This window comes from Syngnathus floridae, chromosome 17 (assembly GCF_059516105.1).
Source record: "Syngnathus floridae isolate MCC-2025c chromosome 17, RoL_Sflo_1.0, whole genome shotgun sequence".
Classification (NCBI taxonomy): domain Eukaryota; kingdom Metazoa; phylum Chordata; class Actinopteri; order Syngnathiformes; family Syngnathidae; genus Syngnathus; species Syngnathus floridae.
Genome location: NC_142429.1, coordinates 4,221,373 through 4,231,359, shown reverse-complemented (window position 1 = coordinate 4,231,359; position 9,987 = coordinate 4,221,373). Strand labels below are relative to the sequence as shown.

The 9,987-nt window shown below is 48.9% G+C and overlaps 1 protein-coding gene across 1 annotated transcript; it reads left to right on the top strand.

The window, feature by feature from the left end:
* On the top strand, positions 1-9,987 carry fam20ca (FAM20C golgi associated secretory pathway kinase a). The gene is made up of 10 exons (XM_088358366.1): positions 1-1,170; positions 1,924-2,108; positions 3,224-3,302; positions 7,235-7,327; positions 7,541-7,656; positions 7,948-8,128; positions 8,200-8,309; positions 8,417-8,498; positions 8,682-8,741; positions 8,831-9,987. Exons 1-10 carry the CDS (start codon positions 533-535, stop codon positions 9,081-9,083), a joined length of 1,797 nt encoding a protein of 598 aa, XP_088214492.1. The 5' UTR covers positions 1-532; the 3' UTR covers positions 9,084-9,987.

Here is a 9,987-nt window from a genome sequence, read left to right as displayed (position 1 = left end):
CACACGCAGGCGCCGCTTGCATGTGCAGCCAATCGCTTCCTCATGACGCCACCGAGGCTGGACTCCTCCGCGGGGTTCCGGTCGCGTTTTTGCACACATCCACGGAGGATGCACATTTGGAAGGGAGACAAGGCAGTGGGAGGACCTCCAACGCTGGCGGGGATGCTTCTGCTCGCACCTGTCGGCCGCTCGACGCCTCGCTGAATTCAGCAAAGCTCAGCATTCCGTGCGGATTGGCTCTCACTTACTCGGAATATCACACTCCTTTTTTTAATTTTTCACGGGATTACTTTGTTTCGTGGACTGTATCTATGTTTGTGTGATGGCACATTAAGACTTTACTCGTGCCGTGGATTAAGATCACAGATGTGGCCGCGCAGGCGTCATGATGTCTCGGATCATTCGCCCAAACTACTTGGACTGCTCTATATCGAAAAACACGATGGACTTTTCTTTTTAACCCGAGCAAGGAACGCCAGTGGCAGGTGCGCGTGAAGCTCGACTTGCGTAGAGTGGAGCCAAGCAACAAAAGATGATCATGTTTCGTAAATTCCGAGTCTTGCTGCTCACCGTGTTCCTCGTGGCGTGCACGGTGCACATTATGATCGACTTGCTGCCCAAACTGGAGAAGACGTCGGGAGCGGACGGCGGCGACGGCGACGGCGGCTGCCAGTGCACCCACCACGGCGGCCCCGAGTCACCGAGCTGGGCCAAGCAGGAGCAGCTGCAGCAGCAGCAGCAGCAGCAGCAGCAGCAGCAGCAGCAGCAGCAGCAGCAGCAGCAGCAGCAGCAGGAGCAGCGTGTCGGGTCGGCGGCCGCTGGCGGCGCCTGGCCCGACAAGCACGCGCTGCGAATCCTGCAGGATTTCAGCAGCGAGCCCAACTCCAACCACAGCACCTTGCAGTCCCGGGAGAAGAGCGCAGGGGCCGACCGGCGAAAGGCGAACGAGCACAAGCCGCTCATCGGCGCGGCGGGCGAGGCGAGCGGGGGTCGGACGGCGACACGACCCAGAGCCGGTCCTGGTCGTGGTGCCAGTGCATTGCGACTCGCGGCGCTCTTTGAGCATCCTTTGTACAAGATTGCACCTCCGTCTCTCACGGAGCAGGACACTTTGTTTAACGTCAACACGGATATCAGATTTTATCCCAAAGCCACTGAGGAACAAGGATGGTAATTTACTTGAATGAGTGGAATGGCTCTGTGTCTCTGTCTCTCTCTGACTGCCTACCTTCCTTCCTCTGACTGTCTCTCTCTCTCTGGGTTTGTCCACTTAACTATCTATCCATTCATCAATCTGTGTACTATCTGTGTTCATCCATTCATCCTTCTTTCGTTCTTTCTTTAGCCACATATCCATGCACTCATCTATTCATATGTCTATTCATCATTCATCCATTTATTTCTCTAATCATCCATCCATTCATCCTACATCATCCTTGTAGATGAATCGTCCATCCGTGACTGAGTGATGTCTTCCTGCTTAATTTTGCTCAGTTTTGAACTGACACAAAAGCGATGGCGGATGTAGAATTCAACGTACGTGGCAAGAACCTTTTTTCCGAGACATTGTTTTGTTTGAGGCAGAACCCAACGAATATTGATATAAAAACATCAAATTGTCGCCTTTACGAAGAATGCACACCACTCAACTTCTTGACATTTTGATGCAGTTGTCGTTTTGCGTTCTCTAAATGAGCCAACGTGACCAACTTCCAATTACTTTCCAAAGTTTTTCTTGGATTCACCTCCTTTAGCCAGGTCACGTGGCAATAATTGTCATCTCCTTTCAAGACTTCACAAGTATGATGTCACAATAGGAAAGTGCGACCAGTTTTGTAACTTGCTTGCGTATGTTCATTTTTTTTCTGTTCCCATTGTGTCACCATTCTCATCACCTGATTCTCTTTTTCTTTTTTGATCCAGGCACGGCAAGGACGGCAACACGCGTGACGAGGTGAGCGCCCGCGAGGTGGAGGCGACGTCCGAGTTGTACCCCAACTGGCTACGCTTCCACGTGGGCATCAACCGCTATGAGCTATACGCCCGACACAACCCAGTTCTGGAGGCTCTGCTGCAGGACCTGCTGACCCAGAAGATCACCAGTGTGGGTGAGTCTGACGCAAGCAATTGTCAGAAATGCAATCAATGTTCCCGTCAACGCCAGTGAGGTGTTTGTTAGCAAAGCTCCCATTTGCTCTGCTTTCTGGTCAGAAACCCGCATTTTGGGGAAAAGCACCCCGTGTGCTACAACTGAAAATTTTACCCGCACACAGAGCTAGACTTTTCTGTCCGGGCGACGCCGCAAAGCAAAGAGAGCACAATGGCTGATGTTGCTTTATCTGTCCCCCCTTCGCCGTCAGCCTCGTGTTCCGGCTCATTAATCAGACGCAGGTGGAAGCACAGCGGATTTATCATCGCAATGCGAATGTGATTGTGGCGGAGGGGCCACGCCGGCAGCTTTGCGAAAGGCCAGACAACGGCGACGTGTCGCACAAGATGATTCATGTTTAGACGCACGCAGCTCGGCAGGAGCACGCGGTTGTGGATGTTGTCGTGACAGGACAGGACATGACGTGACAGGACAGGACGTCGCATGTCAGCCCACAAACAATACAGTCGCATAAGCTCAGCTTTGGAGGGGATTACGTTTTTTTTTTGTGTGTAGCTTTCAATGAAACAACAAAAAGCAAGCAGCGCCGCACGAAGAATTGAGGTCAATTTGACGATTATTTTGGCTTCCAATTGCGACTCAAGGTGCCGTCGTTAAATTGTAGCGTTGTTTTATCTTCACACTAAAATGGAATGGAAATAGAAACAAAAAGACATTTTGCTAATGTTTTTCAGGAGGTGCGTTTGGGATTGGTCGCCTTTGTGCTTTTGGGATTTGTTTATTCTTATGTTGTGTCAAAACAACAGAGCAGGAGGACAACCAAGTGGCATCTAATTGACGTTGGGCCTTCTAAAAGCAAAAAAGTTTTCCCCCTGCCTACCTGTGAATTATGGTTCTTTTTCAAAATTGCCCCCCCCCCCCCCTTCAATCATTCAGTCCACTTGCGGCTATGGATTATTTTTCTGCCACTTGTCCACACGATTCCACTCTGATTGCTCATTGGGGCCAGCGGACATGATTGCTTTCATGCCAAATTGCTTTTCCAATTTGACAGCCACCAAAAACATGCGCTCATGGGCACGCCTGAGTTTTCCCTTTTTGTCTCCCTTGCAGCCATGAAATCCGGAGGCACCCAGCTCAAACTGATCATGACCTTCCACAACTACGGCCAAGCTCTCTTCAAGCCCATGAAGTAAGACAATCGAGAAGACAGCGTCAAAATCATTTTTTTTTTGTCTGCCTTTTAACAAACATCAACAGGCTCACACGTTAATTACCACGAGCGCGGGGCTGTCGCGCCAAAATGAAAAAGAAATCGCTGTCCTCGCTCTCTCTTTGTTGAATTCCCCTGCCGCTGCGGCTGAACAGCGTCCGTGCCAACTGGGCTGTGCTCAGAAGTAATTGCTCACAATCCCGCTTTGATGGCTCTGCAGGATTGAACTGATCGTAATTTAAACGAATGTAATGAATGAAACCATTTTTGTGTCTTGATACTTCAGTGGGCATCAGGTTGCCCACTCTGGTGTGCACGCCTTAGCCACCAGGGAGCAGAATAACGCATACAACATCAATTTAAGAATAAAACAGAAGAAGTCACTGTTGTAATGCGTGATGTCATCACACAGGGCTTGTTGTTTTGGTGCCGGGCCGCACGTGGTTGTCCCGGTAGCGTTCGGAGAACTTGCGTGGCGTGTCCGCAATGGCCCGGCAGCAAAGCCGTGAGTGCTGCTTTATTTCTGGCGCGCTGGGATGTAGGCCGTTTGATTTCTACTTCTTTGTTTGCAAAGGACGCCGGCCACAGCTTTTTGTCAAAGGTCCTGTCATTGTTTGTGTTTTTCGCAGTACTTGCCATCTCAATGGGTTCTTCCTTCTTTTCAGGGATGATAAACTGGGAAGAATTGCGCAATATGGTTTGCCGTTCTTCGACCGCAGCTACTTTGTGAAGAATCTTGAGATTGGATTGCTGTGAGGGGCACAAGTTTGAACATGCTATTTTCATACTTGCTTTTGCCATTTTTCTTCTGTTTCTTCCTCCCATCTATCCTTCTGTTCTCCAAAATTTGCCGTCTGTCAAAATCAGTGCGGCCGTTGTCTCTGTCTGCTTCATCGTTTGCTTGGCTCCAAGCGTGTCCTCCATTCGGGAGGGTCAACAGTTTAACGAAGGCGTCTGTCCGTCCGTCATCTCAACTCTCTGATGATTCCTTTCTGACAGGCCAACTGCCAACTCAGACAAGAAAGAAAGGGTGGGGCGGTGGGGGGGGTGGGTTGGGACGACACGCACTGAGCGCCGTTCTTATTTTAGAATCATCTGCTTTCAAGTCCCCTTCCATACTTGGCGACATCGCTCATGAATGTTTTACTAGGTCAGGATTGAGGCTTTTTTTTTTCCGTCCTTCCCTTTTTTATCGCTCTCTCGCTTTATGTCCAGTTTTCCTTCCACCACGTCGGCTTCATATGGCTCAGCTCAAAACACTGGAAGCTGTACGACTCGAGCGTGACAATTTTTATTGTCAGCCACGATCGCCTTTGGATCGCCGTTCAAATCACAGTTCAAGGCGGCGAGTGGGCTCAGGCCACCGTGACTTTGATTCAAATGAGCCGTCCTTTAACGGCAACGTCAAAAAGCCTCCGGCGGCTGCAGGCGAGAGCATGTCCAGCAAAGCGTCCATCCATCTGTCCGTCCATTAGCTGGCCATCGACTCAGACTTGCCCCCGGTTGCGCTTTTAATTGCTGCCATCGTTCTTTACGCTGTAGCTTGCAAAATTTTTCTAGCTGGGGCTAAAAAGTCAACTTTGATGCTTCAGCGTTTTAAATCTTGTCATGAAATGGACTCGTCCCCCATCGTAAGCAAGACCGTTCCTTGAAATCACTCAACTATGCAAATTAGTTTTATTTTCTGGAGGCTTGGAAAATTCCGTCACCACAAGCATCAAAGTAGAGTCAAACACAAACGTTGAATCGCTGTCACTTTTGGTCGTATAGAAAAGGTACATCATCATATTTTGCTTTCTATTTTGAGTGAGTTTATGCTTCGTGCGTCTTTAATGTTCATGTTTTTGTCATGCCGGTGGGCTTTTCTGCTTGAGGTGCCTGAGCGTGCCCGTTCCATCCCGCCGTGTCATTAAAATAGCCCAAAATGCGCGGCGGGTGCATTCCCGGGCTCGCCACAAGGAATGTTTTGCTCTGGAATGCCGCAAATGCGCGCCTCTGGGAGGTGAAGTTGAAACGTCCAAATTGACCGTCTCTTTTTTTAGACGGGAGCAAAACCAAAGCAAGGCGGGCTTTCTGTGATTTATGGGACAGGGTGAGACGAACGCAAGAGCTTCTTTTGTGCTGCTTGCGCAATGGCGGGATCAGTTAAAGGCTAGCGAAAGAATTGAAGGCAGAAAAAGAATCATCACATTGAAGCGGGCATGACTCATCGTCGCCTCGCCTTTTCAAACAACCGACTTTTGTTTGTGGCTTGCTGACTGCAGGATGTCAACTTTGTATTTGACAAAGCAGCGTTGTTGTTTTCCCTGTTGTTGGTTTCATGCACGACTCGGCATTTATTGCGTTGAGCCTCGGCGGAGATCGCCCGCAAAGTGACTCGCCTGTCAAATGAACTGAATTTATCTTCGACATAAATGGAAGCTTTTTTTTCCCCCCTTTGCTGGGCTTTTACCACTTCCTCATTCCATCACTCAACCACCACTAAGCTGCTGATAGATGGTTTCTATTTCCAAATGGCCAGCGAGGAGGCTTGACAGCTCCAAAACGCCTTGGCCTCCGTCGGCAGCCACAACACCGACCGGATGGATTGCACGTACGATGTGCTAACAGGCCGGCAATCGTCATTGTGCGTGAAACGGCTCAACCTTGAGCCAAGAGGAAATTGCGGCAAATCTTTGAATGCACGGGGCTGCCCCACGACAAACGCAGGATGAATCACGCAACTTTTTTAGTCCGGGAAACTCCACTTGTGTTTTTGTTTTTCCCCAGTGGACACTTGGCTCATTTTGCCAAGTCGGCTTTTCTCACTTTGTCTCACGTTAGATTACGAAAAGCAGCATATGGACTTTGAGTTGACTTTGATTTGCTGCATGGAAAAAAATAAGATATAAGCGCGCTGGGCTTGCTTGTTGCAAAAGCCCCCCCACCCCCACGGCTGCTTTTTGACATGCTGACCCAAGAACAGCCTCCGTGTTGCGGCAACCAAAGCCGCCCGCCGGAGAAAATGCCAAGGCTTTCCTGGCTGCTATTGAAAAGGCATAATCCTCAGGGGATGGAGATGCAACGCTCACGCTTGTTGGCGAGGAAGCAATATTCCTTTTGCTTGTTGTCAAAAGTCAGCGAGGAACCTCAAAACGCGTCTTGTTATTCTCGCATTTCAAAAGCAGCTAATCCTCTTTGGCGATTAGCAATGCCGCTAACGCTTCGACTCATCGAATGCGTTCTCTTGCCTCAGTCTTACTTTGCAAGTTCACAATTTGTTGATTGCTAAATAATAACGAAACTGACGAGCGGTTCACAGACATTGGAAAAATTCGCAATGTCGGCATCTAAGTGTGTTTTCGGGCCTTGAAGTCGAGCTTCATGATGGAACTCCAAAACTCTTAGCACACTCCAAAAAACAAATTGGAGCTGGAACTCCAATTTTGCTTCCAGGCTCCAATAAAATCCAAGTCCTCCTTTCAGAGGACGGCAAACCAACAAGATTCGATTCAAGGGCTCGATCCAAAATGCTCGTCTTGCGCAATCCCTTTGAGCCGCCCGCTCATCACCGGTTATGCGCTAATCCTCATCGGAGTTTTCCATCACCAAGATGCAAGTCGACACCTTCTATCGCGTCGATCGCCAATCTCGTTTTGTGTGCGGCTCGACAGCGGCTTTGAAGCCACGGCCGATGCTCGACGGCGACTCCGAACCATCTGGCCGGATGACGCCCCCGCTTTCTCTCGCTGACTCTCGATCAGGACTCCAGCTCTCCATTTATTAGTCATATGTGAAGGGGCTCCGGTGCTGTGACCTTGCCAACTCCAGACGGCCGAGAACTGCAACTGACAATTTCTTTGACAAATCACATTACAGAATTATTTTTTTATGGTGCTCATGTTGACGTCACCTTTGTGTTTCGCCCTCAGGCAGACACGTGAGCAGCAAACCCCTCCGGACTTCTTTTACTTCTCCGACTTTGAAAGGCACAATGCCGAGGTGGCCGCCTTCCACTTGGACAGGTCAGCACGTTGCTTCGCTTGCCGGTACTTCTGGAGTGACAAGTATAAATAAGGACTATTTCCAGCGTGTGTTGTCAAGCAGGCAGCGTAAAAACCGAGCTAGCGTGACTTCTTGGCCTTTTTGGACTTAAATGATTGAATTTGACTCAAATGTCCACTCCAGACCGGCAATCGTTAAGTTGAGCCGCTCCCGATCTTTCCGTTTGCTTTCAGGATCCTGGACTTCCGGAGAGTTCCCCCAGTGGCCGGGCGGCTGGTCAACATGACACGAGAGATTCGAGACGTCACCCGGGACAAAAAGCTTTGGAAGACTTTCTTCATCTCGCCAGGTAGAAACATTGCAAAAGAGCAGTAGAAGGGAGAGGGAGTCATTTGACCACAGGGTGGCGCTGAAGCTATTAGTCTCGCATAGACTATTTTGAAAAGAGGACTCTAATTTTTTAATAGACCTTGAGACAGGTTGTAACAACTTTAAATAAATAGATAACCACAAGTGGCATTTTCTGTAGAAGTGCTGATATTCAAAAAGGGAAAGAGGTCAAATTAAAAAGTACTGATAGGAAGATAGACGGACGGACGGACGGCTGGCTGTTTTTGTAAAGGCGTGTGTTTTGTGGCAGCCAACAACGTGTGCTTCTACGGCGAGTGCTCATACTACTGCTCGACGGAGCATGCGCTGTGTGGCAAACCGGATGAGATGGAAGGCTCCCTGGCCGCCTTCCTGCCCGACCTCAGCCTGGCCAAGCGTAAGACCTGGCGGAACCCCTGGCGACGCTCGTACCACAAACGCAAGAAGGCCGAGTCAGTCGCTACCTCCTCGCTTTGGCCACCATTTTATTTTTCTTCCTTTAATTCTTCCTTGACGTGCTCAGGTGGGAGGTGGATCCCGATTACTGTGACGAGGTGAAGCAGACGCCTCCATATGACCGCGGCACTCGACTCCTGGATGTCATGGACATGACTATCTTTGACTTCCTGATGGGTAAGAAAGACAACACCAACAAAATAGATCTATTTCAAACTCAAGTTGTGTACGGCGACCACACGAGGGCAGCATTCCCCAAGTTTCATGTCGCTTTTGCTCTGCAGGTAACATGGATCGCCATCATTACGAAACCTTTGAGAAGTTTGGAAACGACACTTTCATTATTCACCTGGACAATGGAAGAGGGTAACGTGGACACTTGCAAAAGATCTTTGCTGCATTTTCAGACACTTCCTTCAAATATCTTTCCATTTGTGCTCATTTGTTGCTTTCTCAACATTTACTCTCAGTTTCTGAATTCTGGATTGGCTGAGTTCCAATAGATTTGCAAGCAGTTGTCATGTTGTCTTTTAAAATTTGACCTTTCAGGTTTGGGAAGCACTACCATGATGAGATGTCCATCCTGGTCCCTCTCAGTCAATGCTGCAGGTCAGAAGACAAGAGCTTTATTTCTCTGCTGATGGGGAAAATGGGAAGAATGAAGGGAAACTTGCAAACAAGCGCTCCTTTCTTTGCAGGGTGAAAAAGTCTACCTTCCTCCGTCTCCAGCTGCTGGCCAAGGAAGAGTACCGGCTGAGCGCAGTGATGGAGGAGTCCCTCCTCCGAGACCGCCTGTCCCCGCTCCTCATCCGGCCTCACCTGGAGGCCCTCGACCGTCGGCTGGGCCTGGTGCTGCGGGCGCTGGCCGACTGCGTGGAAAAGGAAGGCTACGGCAATGTGGTGGAGGAAGACGTGGACGTCCGGTCGGGCGCACACGCCGCTCACAGGTAGTGAGGGCCACTGGCGCCAGATGCGGGACCAATTACACTTTTCGTAGCAGGCTGAATTCAGTGAATTCCTCGATGCCTTTGTTGTTTGTGCAAGAGACGGAGCTCACGGCTACGCCAACAGACTTGACAAACATTTGTTTTGATCACGCCCGAGATCCCTCGGCCCGTATCTGTTATGTTTTACGATCAAGATTTTGGAGACGATCACCAATCGGTGAATTTGAAGAACAAAACACAATAACCGATTGCCATTCCGATCACAAGAAGGATCAATCTATTTAAACTGCTTGTTTATTTACCGTGTTGTCCATCACCACTATTCGCAGGGGGTCGGCCCCACCCACAAGTAGCCAAATATGTGTATAATTAACACGTAAGGGGAAAAAAGATATTTGAGAAAGATTCAAGCGTATATGCTGACAACGATGGTAGACCAGAAAGTCTCGCGTGAACAAGATTGCATTTGCTGTCTTATTTTGCAGGATTACGATCAAATGTAACATTGATTCACCTTCAACCACTTGTGCAGTAAGAATTCCAATTCTTTTTTTAATTTGCACTTCAAATCCGATTTTCACATGCAAAACTGAGACTTCCTCATGAAATTATTTGATACCAAAAAAAGTTGCAGTTTGTGTGCCAGTTACGTGAAGGGTGCAAAGGAGTATTTCTTGGTGAGGTCATCGCTTAGCCGTGTTAGCGCCATAATGTTAAGAGGGTGATGATAATGGGGGGCTGCGCTTTTGAGGGTTTAATCCACAACACCCCCCATTGTATATACAAAAACGTACTTTGTTGCGCTAACAAGCATCGCTGCGCAGTCATTGGCTTGTTTTCTGCAATTGCATTGTTACTGTGACGATCTGTTTACTCAAGTGTGCAATCCAAATAAAAAAGAGAAACCA